The 22,616-nt window shown below is 41.1% G+C and overlaps 1 protein-coding gene across 4 annotated transcripts in view; it reads right to left on the bottom strand.

Annotated features, from left to right (window-relative positions):
• ETV6 (ETS variant transcription factor 6) overlaps positions 1–22,616 on the bottom strand; it is a 221,819-nt gene that overhangs the window by 17,957 nt on the left and 181,246 nt on the right. For all 4 annotated transcript variants that reach the window (XM_079140059.1, XM_079140060.1, XM_079140061.1 and 1 more), the window contains 2 exons: positions 17,845–17,979; positions 2,529–3,074 (listed from right to left, as the gene is read on the bottom strand). In XM_079140059.1, coding sequence (XP_078996185.1) covers positions 2,529–3,074; positions 17,845–17,979 — 681 coding nt within the window. The remainder of the gene's footprint in view (positions 1–2,528; positions 3,075–17,844; positions 17,980–22,616) is intronic.

Here is a 22,616-nt window from a genome sequence, read left to right as displayed (position 1 = left end):
AGGATTATTTTATATGAATATTATGACTTCCTAGATTCATAAAGAAAAGCAGAGGCTCTTCCTCTCTGCCTGATCTCAAAGAGAGAGGGAGGGCATCAGAGATACCAAGGCTCATCTCTGGGTTGGTACAAAATCTGATGAGTCTGCATCCATCAACAAAAAATGCTGTGTCCAGGAATGAGATTAAGAAAACAATGAACAAATAAACAAACAAAAAAACTCCCCAGAGGCATGATTTTAAGGGGACTGATGTTTTAAAATTTACACACCTGCTAAACAAGGGGAAAATAACTCCTTAAGTGTAAATAATTTATCTTTCTCGATATATGGGCTTATCTTATATACCCAAGAAGTCTGTGGTCAAGATAGTGTCACAGAGGAGATGGACATGACAGATCTTGACAAGTCAGACCCCAAGAGGGCAGCACTATGAACAGTGGCCAAGGGGGCAGCAGGCCACCTAACCCCAACCTGACCTTGGGCAAAGGATGTTTACTACCTTGGGCTCGATTCCTTCTGTGGTTCAATTCTCTCTGTGGTTTCCCTTGTACAAATGACCCTTCCACATAAAATGAATATAGCAGTAAAAATCTACCTCAAAGATCTGTCCTGAGAATTATATACAAAGATCTGCAAATGTCAAGTAGTACTGTACAGACCATACAAGAAGGGTTTATGAAGACAAAAGGGGTCTTGCCTAGAAAGCACAAAGGAGGTCACTATATTACTCACAGCAATACTCTGACCCCATTCTCTGTCCCTAATATCTGAGGAAATTCACATGTTTTGCCTAGGCTCTTTGCTTCTTTATCTCCTGTTATTTATTTATTTTTCCTGCACAGTTTGTTTTTTTCATTATTAAAAAATTAATATACATGTGAAAGTGGAGAGAACAATAATGAGAACCCCGATGCAGCCATCACCATGGAACTGTCAGCCAGTTCCTGGCTAACCTTCCCTGTATACCCCACCCACTTCTCAACCCCCAAACCTGGGGATGATTTTCAATTGAATCCCAAACATATTCCAATTTTAAAAAAGTCTTTCAAACATACAAGTCATTTCTTGTAGGCTGATAGCCCCCAGGTGTGGTTCACATCTCCAAAGACCCACTGACCTTCCTCATTTTATTTCTTTCTGTTTTTTTCTTAAGTGTTGAGGACCAAACCCAGGGCTTTCCACATCCTGGGCAAATGCTCTACCACTAAGCAATGCCTCCAGCCTCTATTTTATTTTCTTGATTCAACATTCCTGATGTAAATCATTTACAGCAATAAAATGAGACAACATAGGCAGTGCATTTGGGACCAAAGAAAACTCAAGAAACAAACGACTTAAATAAAAAAGAGACAATGAGTCAAGGTGGAGATGAAGTAGCCTGCAGAAATGCCTATGCATCCAGCTGGCTAGCTGGAGCATCAGCTCATGGACAGGACTTTTCTCACATTTACCTGAACAGATCTGTCTTCTACCTCCAGGCCTCTCTCCCACTACTGAAAGCAAAATCATATCAGTATTGAGCTATTTTCCCTGCAATCTTTTTTGGTCCCTCTAAAATGTTCCTTCCTTCTATTTTGCTTTAATATTCTGGCACACAATAGGTGCTCAATGAATGCTTGTACACTGAAAAAATGAGATGTAGAACTTATTTTCATTCTGCCCTTGCATGTTAGTGTTTCTTGTTTTGCTTCTCCCATTAAACTCTCAATTCCCTGAGCAAAAAGATATTGTGTGTACATCAGCTCTGTGTACTCTACACCTAATGCATTTATATCTGTACACAGTACGTGTTCAACGAATGTCTCATGAATGGAGAGACATTCTGGGAAAAGAGTTCACCTTGCCAAACAAAGCATGAGGCTTTGAGAGAGTGATTGCATGTTAATTGCTGGCAGACTAGCAAAAATGCAAGGTGTAGATATTTTTTCCTATTGGTTTCCACTGGTTTCTTGTCTTAGGTAAGCAAATTTGGGCTTGTCATCATAGAAGAAAAAGAATTTGGAGTGGTTTCCTCTGCCCAAATGACCCAACAACACTTGCATCCAATACCACAATCCAGTTTTCCTCTCTTCCCCACTCCAAAGGTGAAGGTTACATTGAGCCACTGCCCATAGGATGGAATTACAAGGCATGAATCTGAGACAAAGATTCTTTATGCTGTGTCTGGTCATTAATTAGCTGCTGGAAACTCCAGGACAGGGCCATTAGCATGCTCATAAACCTTTTATTTTAAATGTTTTCGCTTAGCCATGATTCTAGTGTGACTCTCCTTGTAAGCTGGATGCAGGACATTTGTTTTTTAACATTTCTGAGGCTCATTAACTACTCCATCCCAGTGGCTCATTAACCAGGCCATTAGGGATTCCACCTCATCCAGGCAGAAGCCTCCAGTTGCCCTCTCAGAGCCTTTGCAGGCACCTAATTGGGAATGGTGTGAAGCCAACAGTGAGACTCTCAGAGGGCAGCAGAGTTTTGTTAGATGTCCCTAATGCTGGAGAGGCATGATGGGGGTGGGCAAGCTCACTCACCTGCTATTCTCCCAATGGGCAGGGCGTGCTCTTCAGGCGGGGACACCGAGACCATGATGTGGTTCATGTAGGCCAGATCTTCCCGATGAGAGAGATTGATGGGTTTCCCTTCCCTGTGCAGCCCATCCTCGGAGAGCCTGGACTGTTTGAAATCCACGGAGTGCCGAGGGTTCAGGATCAAAGGGTGCATAATGGGACTGGGCATCAGCTGGATCACTCGGGTGCTCTCCTGCCGGGGGCTGGAGGGCTTTGGGTGGGACTCAGAGGACGGCGGGCAGTGATTATTCTCCATGGGAGACACTGACAAGGGGTAGGACTCCTGGTGGTTGTTCTCCTGGTGGAGCCTCGGTCCCTGGACCCTCTCGGCAGGGGAGAGGCGGCGGATCATGTTGTCCAGGGGGGATCGGAGGGGCCGCTGTTCGGGGTCAGGAGAAGGCCGGTGGTTTGTCGTGATGGGTGACCTAGGGCGGTGCAAGAGTTCAATGGTGGGAGGGTTGTGGTGCACACTCTCCACGGATGGCCTGGGGGTCCTCTGGACACAGTTATCTGTGGGGCAGAGGGAAAGACAATCACAGACCCCATGAACAGTAGGCCAGGGCCTCATGGTGGCTCTACAGGCAGCTGTGTATGTGCATGGAGCTGCTTTCTCCCCAGGATGCAGAGAACCCTTTTCATGCTTAAATGAAATTCAAGTGCACATACTTGAAATTGTTTTCCCAATGTTAGACAAGTTAGGAATATCTTCAAGCATTCCATTCCTCACCTAGAAGTAGCTGAGAGACACAACTGAGCCTAATTTCTACACTTTACCTTTTTCTCACTTGACTCTTCAACATGGATTTCAGAGGTGAGGGGTTCGATGCTCTTACTGACTTACTTTTCATACACAATTTTCATACTCTCTCCAGGAGCTGTTGCTAATAATACAATGATGATTAACAATGACTAGGTCCTGGTCCTGGATTTTATTGTTTAAAACTTACAACACTCCTCAGTGGGACACATCATATCACCCTTATTTTGCAGATGATAAAACCAAGATATAAGCAACTTACCCAAGGTCACACAGCCAGTTAGCAGATTAGAATCAGACTCTGGTCAGATTCTGGAATCTGTATACTCATTATAATATGTCACTTTGTCACACAGAAAGTAGGGCACAAAGTCATATCAAAACTTGCTTTCAGCATTCACAGTGTCCCTAATTTATAGAATGGCAATCTTGTTGTCCTTGAGATAATTTTAGGAGCATTTAGACTTTTAGGAGTATACAGACCCTACAAATGCTCAGATTAGAAGTTAGAAGGAGGATAGGTGGATACCCCAACAACACATGCGCCCCATCCTGTTTGAATTTATTAGCTGATGAGGATAGAGTGCACAGCTCAACAACAGAAGCAGCTCTGGGGGCTGAGTTGAGGGATGGACCAGGACATGTGTGGCTTCAGGAGCTCCTGCTAAGGCTCAGAGGACAGGGATCCATCCATGAAAGATGGAGCTCTCTAGAGGACCTCACATCCATCTCAATAAGGTCTCTGGCCACAGTCTCACCAAAAGACTGTGCCCACTTGCTGATTTCAATTCTAGTCAAAGACTTTCCTATGATTTTGAATAAAGATAGTCAGAGATATCATCTTTTTCCACTAAGACATTATCTGTATGAAGAATGCATAAAGGGGAATGGGAATCAGAAAGAGTCAGTAAACAGAGACAGAAGGGGTGATTTCTTCAAGTTTTATACCAGATTATCAGGAAAATGAAGAATCTTTTGCTATTAAGTTCCATTAGATCACACCTATCACATGAGACATAAAATATTACTCACAATATTAATCTTTAAGGCAAAATGCTTAATCATTGGACTAGCTATCAATATAAGATTTGTTTAATAAAATACAGTGTATCTCTTAACAATAGAGTACTATGAAACTGTAAAAAGGAATGAGGAGTATCTCAATACATTGCTAAGGGCTGGTATCCATGGTAAATTGTGCCAAGAAAGAACGAAGTACTTAACGATCTGTTACTACTTATGTAATAAAGGGGGATTTTAGTTTCAGTAATGCAGAATGGCTCATATTAGACTACTCTTCCTTCCTATAGATAGAAATTACAGAGTCTTGATAAAATAAATTAAAAAAAAGTTTGAAGATATTGGGTGAATGACCAAAAGCAGACAAAAACTGAAGGGGATTTTATTCTTGAGAGAAGGGATGTGAACAGAATGAGATTCATATTATATAGCATTTCCCCTGAAATACTTCAGTCTGTGCAGCATAGGGAAGTTAGAAGATGAACAGAAAGTTGCTGGAATGGTCAAAATGTAGATATGTAGAGGTTAAAATGGAAGAAAATTGTAGAAGTAAATCTAATAAAGGAGGGAGCCTCAGAAGGAATAGCTACTGAATTGGCATGTAAGAATTGTAATTTTTGTCTGACTCCTGAACAATATATGAGTAGGGCAGTCTCTAAGGATTTCACTCAGAAGCAATAGTTGTATGATTGGAAGATGTGAGCAGAAGTCTCAGCAATAGGCTATTACAGTAGGGATAGAGTTCAGAGTTTGATTCTCATCAAGTTAGAAGGATCTGGAAACACTTCTGGGTGTCCATTACTCCAGAACGGCGATATCTTAGGAGTAAAGACTGCACTCTAGGACAAAGGGATCTTGGGGTGGGCTAAAGCGAACACAGAAACAGATTTGCCCCAATCAAACCTAAGTCCAAGCCTCCACAAATTTGAAGTGACTGTCTAATAAGTTAGCTGCCTGCTAAGACAAAAGTGAAAACTCTTCAGAGGAATACAACATAATCCAAAGTCTCTAAAATGTGTTATCTATAACTTTCAGTATCCATAAGAATTTTCTAGACAGAAGAAATATGATCAAAGCAGTTAACAGAAACAGATCTTGAGGTAATCTAGATTCTGGAATTAGCAAAAGGACTTCAGCTATTATAATTAAGTTATACACTTAAAGGAAAGAATGGTCATAATGAGTGATGATAGTTTTCTCAAAAGAGAAACAAACCATTAAAAATAAAATGAGCAATATTAAGTAGCTAGAGAAGAAGGTAGGTGAGTGTGTGAGGAGAGATTCAGATTCAGCATCCTTAATGCTAATGTTAATTTCTGATGCTCCAAAATCAGTTAACTATTTGATCCTCAACTTGATACCACATGTGGAAAATTCCATACCATGAAATTTTGTTTCATCAGCAAATTATTAAACATATTCTATAAAATTGCCTTCAGGCTATTACAAAGTATATATGAAACATTAATTAATTTTCATCCCCTCACCAAGTTACCTCATTGTATATATGTAAATATATATGTAAATATTCCAAATCTGAAAAAAATCCCAAATCTAAAATACTTCTGGACCCAAGCATTTTAGATTGGGGATACTCATGTAATATACACAGGGAAAAGTTATGCTATTTATGGCTAGTTTCTTTTTAAAAAAGCCCAAGAAAGAAAAAGTGTGCATGTGCGTGAGAGAGCTCTCAAACACTTGCACTAGAAGGACCTAGATGGGAACCTATGAATTGAAAAGAGATACATCACCACTTGCATTGTGCAGACCCTTGTTTGGATTCTGATTCAAACTGTAAATCATATACAAAACAATTGGGAAAATTTAACCACTAATAGGAATATTTGGTTAATACTGAGGAACTACCAGTTTTGGGTGGATGTCCTGATTCTGTGGTTATGGTTTCATTAAGTGCTTTTCTTTAAGACATGTACTGATGTTTCTACAGATGAAAATATATATTTGGGATTTGCTTAAAATAATCTGAGAAGGTGAAGGAAAGAGTGGGTGGGGTACAGAGGAAACAGGCTGGCTGTGGTTGATGATCGAAACTGGTAATGGGTATGTGGTGCTTCCTTATGCAAGTCTCTCTACTTTTGTATAGGTTTGATACTTTCCATTATGAAAAGTTTCCTTTTCAAGTGCTAATCAACCTTGCGAAGACACCAGTTGAAATGACAAGCAGTAACTTTCTCATTTTAACCCAAATGCATGTAAATGCTTACAGGGTACTGACTAGGTCAATGGAGTTGACTTATGGTTAACTATATCTAATAATCTTATGATAGATATGATCTGTAATCTTCTGGGGACAAAGTAAGGGTTTCTTTTTCTTTTTTTTTAATTATAGCTAACATGGATCTCAATTCTTCTGCCCATAAAAATGGATTTATTTTTTTGTCCATGGTTCACTTTTCATTGGTCTCAGAATATGATCATTGTCAGTAATTACTGAAGATAGTTTCGTTTTGAACTTTCATATATTTTCTTCTAAATGCCATTTACAGAATGTCTCTCTTTACTTAAAAGCTTATTAAGGTTTAAAAATACTTAAGGATAATGAAGAACATATATTGAAAAAAAAAGTCCCATTTCCTGAATCCATTTCCCGTCTTATAAATTCAAAATGGACAAAGGCGTTGGTCAGTAATCTGGTTACCTGCAGGCTTTCTTTGATGTTCTGGGCTTCAAGGCTCAGTGTGTGAGTTGCACTCAGGGCAAGCCTTAGGAAGTCTGGGAGGACTATGAGAGGAAGAACTTTCATGCCAAGGGTAAAAGAGGAACTGATGTAATGTCCTGGAGAGATTTCACTCTCCGTTCCTGCCCAGATCTTTGGGAACAATGAAGCAGGGAGACAGTGCTCTAGATAATTCAACTCAGATTTTACTTCTGACTCAGGATCCGGGCAGGAACAGAACTTGGAGGAGCTTGATTTATTTATTCTCTGCAGGACACCGTTCAAAGAGGAAATACTTGATGAAGTTGATAACATTAATGGTAGAGAACTGGATCTGAGGGTATTTAATTCCAGGCTCCTGGTGGTCTGGTACAACCACTGTCAAGTTTTAAAGGCCTGCAACAGACCTTCCAAGCTTTGTTTCAGTTTGCAAAGCATGCGCCCACATACAGAGTGGGCTATGACGTTCCTACCCGGCTGCCTGCTGCCTCTGTTATTATAAGTTGGCAGCAGGGTAGGGAAACTTGCGAGACCAGAGCCGGCAGGCAGAGAAGCTCCGACACAGGAAATGCGCTGCGCGGACAGTGGGTGCATTAAATCCCCCAGATGTAGGAGTTCTTCTGTCTAAAACAAGAAGATTTTTTTGGTCTGGCCTTGATGTCTGGGTTTGTTCTTGGTGAGTTGCCCAGCAGGAAAACTGGGAAATCATCCACATTGCCCTCCATCTGAAGGTCTTGAGACGGGAGGGAAATACACAAGGAAGAGGAGGGAAAGCTACACATGGAGTCAGCATGAATACGGAAGGATGAAGAAAGCCCAAGGACTGGCAAGGACTGTCATTCTTGGCTGAAAGTTCTTTCTGACCCCAAACCTTTCTCTTTGTAGACCTCTTCAGACACAAATAATCCTCTTCCTTGCACTGCCAAACAACTAGAAATAAATCAGAACTTGAATGTGGTCACTAAATAAAAAGGTCTGATTCCTTATGTTCTTTCCTTTTAGTTATTAGAGAAGTTTCTCTATTTGATATTTATCAAAATTTGACCTAATTGATCATGTTATAAATAGGGAATAACTGATTTACATAAAACAAAAAATATCTGTCTTTAGTAAAAGTCATGGGTTTTCAACTGGGCAATGTCCAGTGTAGAACAGAGGGTTAAACTCAAGTTTATATCTCATACACCAGGATCTCACTTCCATCTTCTTGCTTTCCCTGGGCCACTGATGACAGAGAAGGAGTGAGACAGGAAGTGCTGTCCACAGCCCAGCAGGTAATGCTCACTCACTAGCCTACTCCACTGTGTTTCACACTGTTCCAGAAGGGACCATGTCCTAGAACAGTTTCATAAAAGACCAGTGGATATAAATAATATAAAGAGCTAAACGAAAGCCAAAGGCTCTAGGTTGTAGATGAAGGCTCCTGAAGTAGAACTGAAAATATATTTTATGTGCACACTCAAGTTCTTTTACTCCCACTGTGGGTTGAATTGTGGCCCTCCAAAATTCATATGTTGAAATCCTAACCCCAAGTACATCAGAAGATGGACTTATCTGGAAAGAGGGTCCCTGTAGATGTAAGTTAGTTAAGGTCATTTTAGCATCCAGTACCACTGGTGTCTCTATGAAAAGGGGACTTTGGACATAGGGACACGGGGAGCATGCTATATGAAGAAGAGGGCAGAAATCTCCAAGATAAGGAAAATCAATGATTGTTAGTCATACTAGAAGCTAGGAGAGGGGACTGGACCAGATCCATTCCCTTAGCCCTCAGGAGAGACTAACCCAGCTGTACTTTGATCTTGGAATTCTGTCACCTAGTTTGTGGGTACTTTTTTATTTTTAAATCTTTTTAGTTTGTAGGTGGACACATACCTTTATTTTATTTTTAATGTGGTGCTGAAGGATCAAACCCAGGGCCTCATATGTTCTAGGAAAGTGCTCTACCACTGAGCTACAACCCCAGACCCTGTGGTACTTTGTTATGGGGCAGCACCTAGCAAAACTAATAATCCTCTTCTCCGAATCTTTTTCTTAAGACTCAACTTCTGATTGATTTGGGGGACCTTCTACTAACTGTTGCCCATTCTGACCTATTCATCTTAATAAGTTGCCAATATCACTTTGTAGGGCCTGAGAAGAAAACTGCCCTAGTTTGGAGTAGATGATTCATTTATGTTTGAGGTCATAAACAATAAACCCCTTGTAAGCTCCTAGAATTTCTAAGTATTTGATGAAAATGGTGCTGAAGCTTAATCTTCCTTTCTGCGGCTGGGGACTGCCTCCACAGACTGCCTCCCAGTAGGTCAATGCAGACAGTATCTGCACATCTGAACTCGAAGTTGGGGCTGGCTTTCAGTTCCTGGTTGTAAATTATCTTCTTCTTCACTGGCAGGATAGTTTCCTTCAGTCTCAAGAAAGCAGCCAAAAAAAGTGAATTAAAAAAATAAAGGGATCTGATTTCAAATGAGCCAGTTAGGCCTGTGGGGGGGCAAACTTGTCAATCATTTATAGAGACTAGGGTCAGGGTGGCACAAAGATAAGGTTGAAAGTCTTGGAGCGGGGAAAGCAATAAGACGAGCCCCTTAACTGAGGTCCTCCTTCTCTCGAGATGAAATCAAACTGCCTATAGGCTCCTATCTCAAAGATATTAGGTGGCATTTCCCTAGGGGTTAAGGAAATTTTCTTGGAGACTTCCTGGCTATCCTTGGGAGAGTTATTCATGCACATAGAGATCTCCTGCCCCTAAAAACTTCTGGCCTAAAAGGGTAAGCAAGCCTTAGAGCTAACAGCAGCCTCACACTACTGGAGGAAGTTGGAGAAGGCAGGGAGGGTGAGCAGGTCCCTCCTGAAGAAAACTGAAGACTCAAGATGAGACACCAATACCCTCTGCACAATCCATGGCTCCCCACTTTGCCATGGCAAACAATGTTGCAGTTAGGACCAAGGTCAGAAGGTAAAAGGTCATACTACCCCTAGGCCCTGAAACAGGAGGCTAAACAGGAAGAAAAGACTCTAGCCTCTATTTCATCACCTACAAAGTAGGAACAAGAAGCCAACTCTGCTCTTTGGTGGGATGTCCCATTACCTGCTGCCAGATTCAAGAATCACAAATTGGAAGGGTGGTGGTGATAGGGAGCAAAAAGTTTAATCTTGTCCTTAAATGTGAGAGGAAAGAGACAGAAGATTATCAAAAGATGTCAAAAGGGTCCTGGAGGACTCCACCATGTGCCAGGTACTAGGTGGTAATACAAGCAGGGATCACTTCAAAACAGGCTGTGTTCTGAAAGCAATAAGACTGGTGCTTTACATAGATTTCACTGCAGAAACTGTGCTATAGATGCACCTGGTTAATTCATGACGGTGACCTAGGGGAGGCAACAGGCCTTTCCTAGACACAGATGCACAAATCTGGTGCTTGCATCATGTGCATGAAGTCACAAAAATGAGAATGGCTAAGAACACTGGAATTGGAAGTAAAAAAAAAAAAATCATTGCACAACAATGTGGATACACAACACTACTGACAACAGTGGTGTTTTTAAGTGTAACAGTCCATTTAAAAATGGGTAAGATGGTAAATGTTTTATGTGCATTAATCATAATTCAAAAAACTTGCAGAAAAGAGTTAGGCACACACCTATAATCCCAGGAACTTGAGAGGCTGAGGTAGGATGATCACAAGTTCAAAGCCAGCCTCAGCAACTTAGCAAGGCCCTAAGCAACTTAGTGAGAACCTGTCTCAAAATAAAAAAAAGGCCTGAGGATGTAGCTTAGTGGTAAAGTACCCCTATATTCAATCCCCAGTATCAACAAACAAACAAACCCTTAGAAAGCTGGAATGGAACCACCATTTGGCCCAGCTATCCCACTCCTCGGTCTATAACCTAAAGACTTAAAATCTGCATATTCCAGTGATACAGCCACATCAATGTTTATAGCAGCTCAATTCACAATTGTAGCTAGGTGCCCTTCAACAGATGAATGGATCAAGAAACTATGGTATATATACATAATGGAATATTTATCAGTTTTAAAGGAAAATAAAATTATGGCATTTGCAGGTAAATGGATGGAGTTGGAGAATATCATGCCAAGCAAAATAAACCAATCCCAAAAAACCAAAGGCCAACTGTTTTCTCTGATATGTGGATGCTGATCCTTAATGGGGGGGGGGCAGTGATGAATGGAGAAACTTGGGATTGGGCAGAGGGGAGTGAGGGAAGGGAAGGGGACAGAGGATTGGGAAAGATGGTGGAATGAGATTGACATCATTAACCTAGGTACTTATATGATCGCATAAATGGTAGGAACTCTACATCATGTATAATGAATTGAAATGCATTTTGATGTCATGTATAACTAATTAGAACAAAATTTTAAAAAAAGATTTAAATGCCAAATTAGGAAAAATAAATAAATAAAATTTTATTTTTGTTGAAACATAAAAGGTGGAAAAAACTCAACCCAAATACTCAATGGTAACAAATTTCAAATGACAATGAGTAACATTTATGAAGTGCTTGCTATCCAATAGGTGCCATTTCAGGGGAATTTATCATATTAACTCATTTTTTTCTAACATGAACTCTATGTGATAGGTACTAATATTTTTCTTCTTTTGCAGGTGGAAACTGAGACACAAGGATGTTATGTAACTTGCCCAAAGACACACCATTAGCGAACCAGGGAGCTGGGATTTGAACCCAGGTGGTTGGATCCAGAGCACACACATGTACCCTTATGCTCGCTAGCTCCTACATGTGTTACATGGCTAAAATGCAGAAGATGTCAAACCCCAGCCGGTGACCTCTTTGACACTTGATCATCAGCACCATTCCAGCAAGACTGGAGAATCAGGGTGATTTTTACAATAGCCAGCAGGAGGATGTGGCTTAAGCAGATGAAAACTTCCTTTACTTGGTGCCTTCTTAGCAGCTGTCACCAGAGGCCGACTTCCAGGGTGTACTCTGCACTGAGGTGCTGGTTCCTATGGGGTACCATGGCCAGGGCTTTCACTCAAGCAGCCAGTGAGGCATCGGAACCCAACTGTCTCAGGCTGTGAGATTTTCATCAGGTTGAGTCCATTCATTCTAAGGGATTCATTCTGTCCAATTTAGTATGGGTTCTTAAAATCATGAACTAAAGATATACTTTGGTGGGGGGTGGGGTCTTAAAAGTTCTCTGACATTGTTTTGTTTACATTTGGCAATACCATAACAGGAGTGCTGGGACCTACCATGCTGTACCCTGGTCAGGTAATCTTAAAATTGTGTTGGCATCCTCATCTCTACAACATCTATCTATCTTTCAATCATTTTTCTTATTTTTAAGGCACTTGCACAACAAATCTTTATGAAACTATTATTTTGGTCTGTTCTTTCATGTTGAGGAATGAAAATAGCAAGGGAGGCACCCCTACCTGGATTTAAATCTTAGCTTTGCTACTTAATATGGGGACACATTACTTTATTGCTCCTAGTCTCTATTTCTTTATCTATAAAGTAAGGATAATAATATTACCTTTTTTATAGGATGGTTGTGACGATTAAATGATTTAAATGTTTAAGAGCTTAGAAGGGCCTGGCATACAAGAAGGACCCAATAAATGTTAGCTACTATTTTGTTATTATGAAACAGATTCATATGCCTCATCTTCTTTAATTATCTCATTAAAATTGTAAAAGATTTCCTTCCGCCAATGAAGTATTTGGGCACTTGGATTTGGTGATGGTGGTTGAGGTGGGAGGAGTAACATTTCCCTCAAGGTGGCAATCACAGGAAGAAAACTTCCTGTGGGCCATCACAGAATGTATGTGACCCTTCGCCCTCGACAAAGAAATGACTTCTCTCTACCATCTGGGCATTCCCATATGCTAGATGTAAGGAAAATTGAGCCCCCTCAGTATTTCAATGCTTGAAATTTCTCAACATGCTTAAGATTTCCACATCTACCTGGTGAAATAAAGCTGCCAAAAGAACAGAACTTGCCCCCCTTAAATCTGTATCCACTGTTGCAGAGATAATCACAGCATCCATGTGTGAAATTCTTACGTTTAAAGTGATTTAAAAATTACCCCCCCCGCCCCCCCCGGATAATAGTCTCTTAGATGGAGCAAAGGAAAGGGTGAGACTGAGAGTCCAAATGATAAGAGGGTCCCCAGAGGAGGTGACGGGAAGAGAATGTGAGAGAAATAGACATTTTTATGTAAGTCTTCTCCTTATAGACTGTATGTCTGTCCTGTCTTATAGGGCTCACTCTGTGGAGCTGGCCCATCAGTGACTTCAGACTGATAGGAAGCTTATTTCATATGGCCCAAAGAGCTTTTAAGGAATTGCTAAAAGTAGTCCCAACACCAAATTATCAGTGGCAACTGAATATGTTACTTTGGAATAAAGTTTATGAAAGTTGTTCCTTTTAGCTTCATGGGACCTGAAAAACAATTAAATATGGACTAAGCTATCAAAAGAAGTTGTCATTACAAATATATGTAAAATAAATATATTTTATAATCACTTGTGGGTCCAAGATTCTAAAGATGTTATTGCCTTGTGGGGGTTGTGTGAGAAGCACAGTGTTGTTTATTTTGTCTTCTTTCTATATAAGCACCCAGCCCCCATCCTAACTCATTATGCAGATAAAATGAGTCATAATAGTCAAAGAAAAGAAACCTGCTTAAACTGAGCTTTTCATCATGAAATGAACGATGCCACTCTTGGTTTGGCTGCCGAGAGGGGCCATGTTATTAGAAGCTCTTAATAAGGTGCAACAAATGAGAACAGAAGAGGTTTTCTACTATTTCTGAGCAGTGCCCAGCAGGATTATCATGGTTTTCTGTATTTCAGTTGCCCTAGACCCTGAGGGTGAAGAATGTGTGTTATTGACCTTCACACTGGCTTGGACATAATGTTATGATTTTGGAACTGTCACAGATCTTAGAAACTGTTTAGTCTAACCCCCATCCTATAACTGGGAAAACTGAAGGCCAAGAAAATGAGAAATTTTGGCTTTGTGATTAGTTCTGGCAGAAAGGAGGATCTTGAACCTGACTTTCTGATTTCTAGATCCCCACCCTTTAGCAATTTACACACACACGCACACACATACACACTCATTTCATTTGTCTGGGATGCTTCTGATTTATGGGCTTCATAATGAAGCCCTGGGTCATTGTCCTATGTTGTCTCACTACAGAAGAAAACACTGTAAGGTTGACCTAATTATATAAACATCCCCTCCCTTTCCATAACTAATAAGAGAAGAGAGTGGAAATACTGGTTTTCCTGGATGTATGTAGTAACATGATGATTGCTCTGGCTCAAGGCCTGACAGGATTTAGACCACAGTACGTTATAGAGATACGAGTGTTTACAAAGTAAAGGGTTTGAATCAGTAACGATCATCCTTCCCAGGACTTGAAGGAGAAGCTGACACCGGCTTCCTAGCTTCTGGTGCTGCCACATGATTGCTAGCAAGGAAGGTGAGATTTCAAGATAATGCCTCACAGAGAGTATTTGTGGGGGAGCTTTTGCTAGATTAAATAGACATATGTGTTTTGTGATGTAAATGCCATCGTGACTGTAAGAATTTGTGAACTGGTTAAGTTGGTGGTGGATTGGGTCAATGGTGGGGTGGGGTTGGGTGAAACCCCCGTTTACATTTCACTCTGAGGCCTCACTATGCTAGGCCCTCAGGAGCCAAGTCAGGCCCTCTCTGCAGGCTCCATTCTTTCCTGTTTTCTCATTCATATACAGGCTGAGCATCCCTAATCCAAAATTGGAAATTGAAAGTGTTCCAGAGTTTGAAAACTTTCGAGTGCTGACATGATGCTGTGAGTAGAAAATTTCTACACCTGATCTCACATGACAGGGTGCAGCCAAAATGCAGGGACCCTGGTAAATTGTGTAAAATCAAAAATTTAAATTATTTAGAAGATTGCAGGGGCTGGGGATATAGCTCAGTTGGTAGAGCACTTGCCTCACAAACACAAGGCCCTGGGTTCAAACCCCAGCACTGCAAAAAAAGATAAAAAAAGATTGTATAAAATTACCTTCAGACTATGTGTATAAGGTAAATATGAAACATAAATGAATTTTGAGTTTAGACTTGTGTCCCATCCCCAAGATATGTCACTATGTATATTACAAAATCTAAAATTTGAAACATTTGTGGTCCCAAGTATTTTGGATAAGGCATATTCAATTGCGTGGGTGTGTGTGTGTGTTAGAGAGAGAGAGAGAGAGAGAGAGAGAGAAAGTGAGAGAGACAACAGTCAATAGCAACACTAAAGCATCTTGAGTTAATATACTTTTACATGTATCCCCTAATTATGTAAAATAAATCATTGAGGAAGTAATATTTGATATGTCTAATTTCCCTTTACAGACTCTTTTTTGGGACCAGATCTTTCCATATGTTAACATATGCTCACATCAATCATTTGTTACCCTTAACAATTAAATACAATACTATAGATTCTCAAGACAATTCATACTGAGCTGGATGTTTTTCTTTCTGGAGAAGAAGGGAAAGAGGCTGGAGGTGGGGCACATGTACTGACCCCATTCACTGCTCTACTTGGTCTGTCTGACATCAAGGCACCATGTATCCAAAAGTTGGTGGTGGCTGGGGGTGCTCTCTTCACATCACCTCTGTGCCTTGGCTGGCTCTTCTCATTTGATACCACCTCACAGAGACCTATGCTTCCACCTTGCTGTGTCCACCTGTTCACCACATCTAAATAGACAAAGGGGCAGGGCATGTGCTCTCAGATCCTGCTTCCTGGCTTCAGTTTTAAGGACTGGTCTCTGAGAATGCAGTAGGTATTTTAAGGCTGGTTCTGAAGCAGAGCCACCCGGTCTGCAGGGCGATGAAGCCCTTGACCTTGGCCTCATTAGCTCCATTTTCTTACCTACTGAGCTCACCACCGAAATGATACTTGAGAGCACAGCTCATTACAGCCTATGTGCTGGCACATTTGTATTTACTTGGTTTGAGAGAAGCTCTCAGGGTAAGCCAGCTTTCTCTATTGATGAGCTCCTGCAAATGAGAACAACAAACATACCTATCAGGCCAAGGAGAAAGGAGGAAGGATTTGTGATAGGGCAAGACCACATGCCTCCAATCATATTTGGGAATAGAATGGGGACAGAAATTCCAAATAGGATTTTTTTTTAATAATAAGAGAAGCGAGGGGTACCCATCACACATTCTTCGTATCTGAAGGAGCAGGCTAGGTAATATAATTCTTGACAATGTCAAGCTTCAGTAAACCCACCTCCTCTTTTCTAGAGTGACTGTTGGCTATTATGCAGTCTGGAAATGAACATGGCAAAAAGAGGAAAAGAACATAAAAACTGAATTGGAGGAGGCAGAAGCTGCTAAATTTAGCAAGGGTAAAGCCAGGGGAAGAAAGGATGAGAGAAAGATGCAGGGACTGTGCCAGAAATGCTCGTTTATTATTCTCCATCATGGAAGTGAGTGGACCTGCTGTGAGATGCTGGTACAAGGAGGCCACATGGGCCCCTGGACTCAGGCTCTCTTTGGTGAAACTTAACAAATATATTAGCTCTGCTCTTGGGGATGATCAATCAGTTTAATGAAATCCTCCAAGGATTGGGCAGGTGAGGCCCTAGCAATCTGGTGCTAAGGAAAGCAAGTGAAAAAGCACCATTGCACGTTCATGTCTGTTGCCTTATCTACCTGGTGGAAGAATGTGGACACAGTGGCCCTCAGAGAAGAGACTCAGCACTGGATGCTACCAAATACTCAGCTCTTCTGTGGAATCAGGCTCAAAGACTGATACCTGGTTTCTATACCTGAACACCTGCTCTCAGATTACATCCAGGACAACAGTTCAATTCTGGTTTCATGTTGTCCATGAGTGCTTTTATGATTCCTGTGAATCACAAGAGAAGCAGCAATGGAGACATCTGCGAGAAGCCCTGACATTGAGCACAGGGCTTTCCAAGCACAATGAAGAAGCCCCAACCCAACACCAAGTACACAGGGTTCAGTTTTTTTCTTTCCCCTGTTTCATTACCCACTGCTCAAAAATCTTGATCACTCCCCATGACTTTCCTCAACAGCCTGGAAATCTCAGTGCTCCAGTCTCATTTCAATCTCACCTCCTTGAATTAGCTTTGCAAAGGCAAAATGCTGATCACTGCTGCAGAGAGTGATGGCTCGCAGGGGTCTATGTATTTTATTTGCTCTATTTGGAATGTGTATGCGTACACACACACACACACACACATATACACACATATGTCTGTGTGTATTCACATTTATATGCATGCATATATATGTATATATATTTGAAATTTTTCACAATGAAAGGGTGGGTAGGGTAATATAAGTGCTGCCCCATCATCTAACTGCAGCATTTCAAGGTCTAGCCCCACTGTTAGTCATTTTCTCTGTCAGAAAGTTCTCCACTTCATCACTGCTTATCAGAACCCTGCTGGACCTTCAAGGAATTCTCTAGAGACTCTTCCTTTATGAAGCTGAGTTTGCTTCCTATGCCTGGATATAACCTCCCCTTCTACTATGTCTCTATGGGCCTACTATTATAATTGGACATTTATTCTTATGTGTACATTTGTCTCATGGCTTCAATTAGATTGTGAGTCTCAGAGAGCTAACTCCATCACATCTTATTTATCTAGGCATTTCCCCCAGTGCCTTACGCATTGTAGGCACTCAATAAATATTTGTTGACTGAAAAATGACTATATGAATAAGAGCAGCAAATAAAGTTAACAATTAAACCCAACGGGTTTGTCTACACTTCAGGCAAGGAAAGAGCAGCCTTGTCCAGTACCTTCTTCATGGTTCTGATGCAGTAGGACCTCCGGCTGAGTGTGGATAGAGTTTCCAGGGTGGAAGAATGGTGAGAAAAGAATCCGAGGTTTCCTCTGCTTCAGGATATGCTGAAGGAGTTCATAGAGAACATCACCTGGGAAGAAAAAGGAATGGGAGATAGACAGGAATACTTTATTCCACTGCTATTAACCGGGCTGAGGCTATGTGCCTGGCACTATGGTATGAACACACAGTGAAAATAATGGGCATGCCCTGTGTCCTCATGGAGCTCATAGGGACAGGGCACAGCCCTTGAAACTCCAGGCATCAGGACCGTGTGATTTTTTAAATTAAACGTTTTTGATTATGAAAGCAATATATAAGAAGAGTTTTTAAAAATGTGCAAATCCGGAAGGGAAACAAAAGCACCTAGATTTCCATTATGAAATCAGAGAAGCCCTGGTAATGATGTCTACAGTTATGTATTGAGGATCTGACTTTGAATAGTTTAGGATCCCTTTTTCCCCTCTACATTAGGTTTTAAGGATGTCTCTACATTATTGAACTGCTTTAGAAGTTGCCTACTGATAGCTATCAGAGTGATACCCCAGACTTTAGGGGGAATTTTAAATTTCCCAACTTAATTCCTATTATTTTGTGAAAATATCCTTTTTTTACATATATCTGTTTGCACTTCAGATTATTCAAAGAATTACAAAGTCATTAGGTATGAACATCTTTTATGTTCCAATGACAACTCAGATTCTTTATAGAAATCTTCCCAACAGAGAAAAATATGCCTTTCTAACTTACCCCAACCCTGGGCAGGAAGAGAATAAAAATGAAAAAAATGCACAAATCTGGTCAGAGGTGCTAACTATTGATGATGCTCTATAAGGAACTGGCACAGTCTGGGATACTTCCCTCCTTTAAAAATACATATAGGCATTGCGCCAAGGTTCTACAAGCTCTAGAGAATCATCTTGAGATATCAGCCCCTGGCAGAGAATGGTGGGGGCTGGTTTGAGCTGGGGCCCCTCTGTTCTGATATACTTGGTATTTGAAGTCCACCGAATAGGTAATTAGCAAAGTAACTGTCATGGTCTGGTCCACCCCTTTGGCTTAGATCCAAATTCAAAAAGCAGGTGGGTGCTTCAAAACCCTATAAGGGTGGGTGATTAATCTTTAAAATGCTGCAGGCCTCTGTCCCCCCACCACCCTTGCCCACACAGAGATATGCAGTCAACAATTGTACCAAACAATGGGCCTTTCTTTCTAATTTTAGTCATTTTTTAAAGATAGTTTAATTAACAACTTTAACTGCATATTTTGGGCTATAGATATTGCTATCTTATTTTTTCCTCTAAATTCAGCATTAACCTGAATTCCATACTAATTTCTTTCTTTCTGAAAATCTCCACTCTACTGTAGTTCCATGGCTACTTTATCCCCAGCAATTCCTGGCGGAACTTTGTGACTGCTTTTACTTTGTTCCTTCCTCCACCTTTGAACTTTGATTGCTATTAGTGTAACTTACTGTCACTACTTACTATTTTGATTAAATAAAGGCTTCAAAGAGATGAAGATACCCCGTCTCTTGGGTGCTTCATTAAAAGGAGATAGGCAGGAAAATGCAAAGGTGTTCTGACCACACACTTGGAAATACCACAGATGAGGGTGGACCTGGTACATGTGGCCATGTTTGAGAGCTGGGAAGGGCTTTGGCACTCATGGACTCCAAGTCTAGTAGTCATGGTGATGGCTCTGATGAGATGGGGATGCGCAGCTCAAAATACAGTCCTATTTTAATGATTCGTATTTTAATCTCATATAAAAATAAGTCCCTAATCAACACTTTGGTGGGTTTTTTTTTTTTTTTTTTTGGTTTGGTGTAATGTCTTCCTGAACTTTTCCTAATTTACATGGCCTCACACTTGCTGGTTTTGATCCTGTGGGTTTGATCAATGTTTTATTTTGGTAGTTGCAGAACAGAAAATGAAAACATTAAAAAATGTGTTCCTGATGATTACTATTACTAAAAAAAATGGTCTGTAATTAGTGTATCCATTTTGGAAGGGGAGGCCAGGAAATATAAATTTAGTGTCTGTGAGGGTGTTAGAGGCTGTTCACGCAGCAAGGCAGCTGAGATGCAGTGAGGGGCGCAGACTGTGGATGCAGCAGCCTAGGCATCAGGTCACCTTGAGCAAGTCTCTGGACTTCTCTGAAGAATGCAAATTGCAGCACCTACCTCAGACACTGGCTGTGAGGGTGACATGAAAGAAGTGATGAGAAGCACTTGGAGCAGGGTTAACGCACATGTTGGCCCTAGGCCCTCCTTGGAGGCTGGCTTGGGGCTGTAGAAGCTCTCTTTTGGGGGCTAGAACAGGGGCTGGATGGGAGGAAGCCACTCTTCTCTGTGCATAAAGGAAGCGAGTCAAGAGAACAGAATGGCTCAGCCTATGTTCAGGAGCCTGACTGATGCTTCTTTAGGCAAGTCCCTTAACCTTTCCAGAACTCAGTTTCCTTACCTAGAAGATGGTAATCAGCATCTACTCTGCAGGATTTTTGGCAGGGTTCCATGGAGTGATGTGGTCAATAGCAACAAGCTCAGTGCAGCATCAGGCAAAAAGTAAGTGCTCAGCAAACACTAGCTATGGCTGTCACCACCACCGTCACTCATTCAACACCATTGTTATTAATATTAGTATTCAAGGGGCTTAGGTCAGTTTTGTAGACCTTGAAGGAGGTCTCACATGGAAAACAGAGAGGGGCATCTGAGTCATGGTCATGGGCTCTCTGGACCCCTCAGCCTGCCTTGCTAGGTCATGCCCACAGTGACACTGACATGTGCTTTGCCTCACACTCCTCCAGGTCTGCTGGCTGGCTGGCTTTGGACTCTCATCCTGGAGCTGTCCAAGAGAGCTAGACAGTGAAGTTTCTCCCTGAGCATGTAGGAGAAAGCAGGGGAAGGGTGAGCCAAGCAGGACTCTTGACAGTTTCATCCCTAAACTGTGAGCCTATTTTGAGTACTACTAAGATAACAGTCATACATGCTGTCTATTAGGGATGGTTATCAAGTGAACATGAACTCAAGTCCCAGCTGCTTGGCCAGAAAAAAAGCTAATTTAAGACTTTAGAGTGTGACCACGACTAGAACAATCCATTCACAGACATGTTTAGTCAGCAATCAGGGGCTTGGTCAGGGAATGTGACTGAATCAGCACAAATATATCACTCCCAAGGGGGTGTGGGGGCAGATGAGTTGTGTATATATTACGTGTGTATTGATGGTGTGCACCTATAATGACATGGCATTTTAGACCAAGAGAGGATTCTAGTTTCTTATATTGATTCAAACTTCTGCTTGGTATGAGTCCCCCAGTTCCTCTTCCTCTGCCAAGAAGTGGCTTTGGATGAGTATGTCCTGTGACGGGCAGCTGGCCATGGCATAAGCAAAGCATATTTGGATGGCTATAGTTGGTAGAAAATTCTGTTGAGTTGGAATCTGGCCATCCCTATACCTAAGTTCTTAGTCTTGGCTTCTGGAGAACACAAAACACGTGTCTTGTCCACAACAGGTTTCTAAATGAAGACGCCCTCCCTTCTTCCTCCTGTCTACTGCTCCTTAGCTCTTCCAACACCTGGCCTGTTCTACTGATACACTCTTCAAATCCTCATATACATAGGAGGTCACATCTAAAAAGTAATATAAACAAAAGGTTCTCTGGTATATATAAGATAGGTTTTTAAAAAAGTTATTTCACTAGCCTACTGAAAACGAAGAGCATGAGCCACAGTCTTACATATGTAACTCAGCAATGACCACTGCCTTAAATTCAAATGGCACTTTAAAAAAATTCTTAGTACATTTGGTTCTTCTTAAATCTTCTCCATCATCCCAGAAAAGAAGTAACTGTACTAACGAGTGCTTTTATTGTACTAAGCAACGGAACCCAGGGCTGTAGGTCAAAGGACAATAGCCTTTTATTTGTCCCTTCAAATACCTTCATGTATATACACATAGTTCATGTACTCATGTGATGTGTAGAGGGGAATTTGCCATGAAGTTAGTAAGTTTCAGGGCACTTCACTTGTATAGGTATATGTGAGGGTGTCCTAGAAATATTTGTATCCACCAAATTATAAGCTTTAGGCCCTAGAACATATTCTTCTCGGTGCCTGCACAAATACACACATAGAGACATAACACACATACCATGTTGACATGTGTATCTTGACATGACAAGCCAGGATCTACTTTAAGAATTCTAGATTCTATTATTTTATTGAAATTTGTTTCAACTGAATAGTAAAGAAAGTGAACAATTCCACTATAAGTTGTCTTACCAACCTTATCTGTGTCTGAAGATCAAGGAAATACAGATGCCACCGAGAGGGGGTTGTTAAATTTCTTTAAGTTGTTTTACTTTTAGAGGAAAATACTTGGGCTCTGAAGTAAGGGAGTCCCAAGTTTGAGTTCTGGTTCCTCTGTGTCAGTTGCATGCCCTCAGGCAAATTATTTTCCTCTTTGAACCTTAGCTTAAGGCTTAGTTCAGTATTTTGTGTAAAATGAGAACAATGCCGCAGACTTGGCATGAGGACCAAATTGGATGATATGTACAAAGCACAAGTACCTAACGTGATACGATGCTCAATAGATGGTATTACTTGGAAGTATAATTGTTAACAGACAAATCTCAAAACACTTCCTTTGCTTCAATGCCTTTGTATTTAAAGCACACATGTAAGTTTCACAGTCACATTCATATGAATGACACATTTTTTGGTCCC

The sequence above is a fragment of the Sciurus vulgaris genome (genome assembly GCF_902686455.1).
Source record: "Sciurus vulgaris genome assembly, chromosome: 5".
Classification (NCBI taxonomy): Eukaryota; Metazoa; Chordata; class Mammalia; order Rodentia; family Sciuridae; genus Sciurus; species Sciurus vulgaris.
The sequence above is the reverse complement of the archived record's forward strand: the minus strand, read 5'-3'. Positions and strand labels throughout refer to the sequence as shown.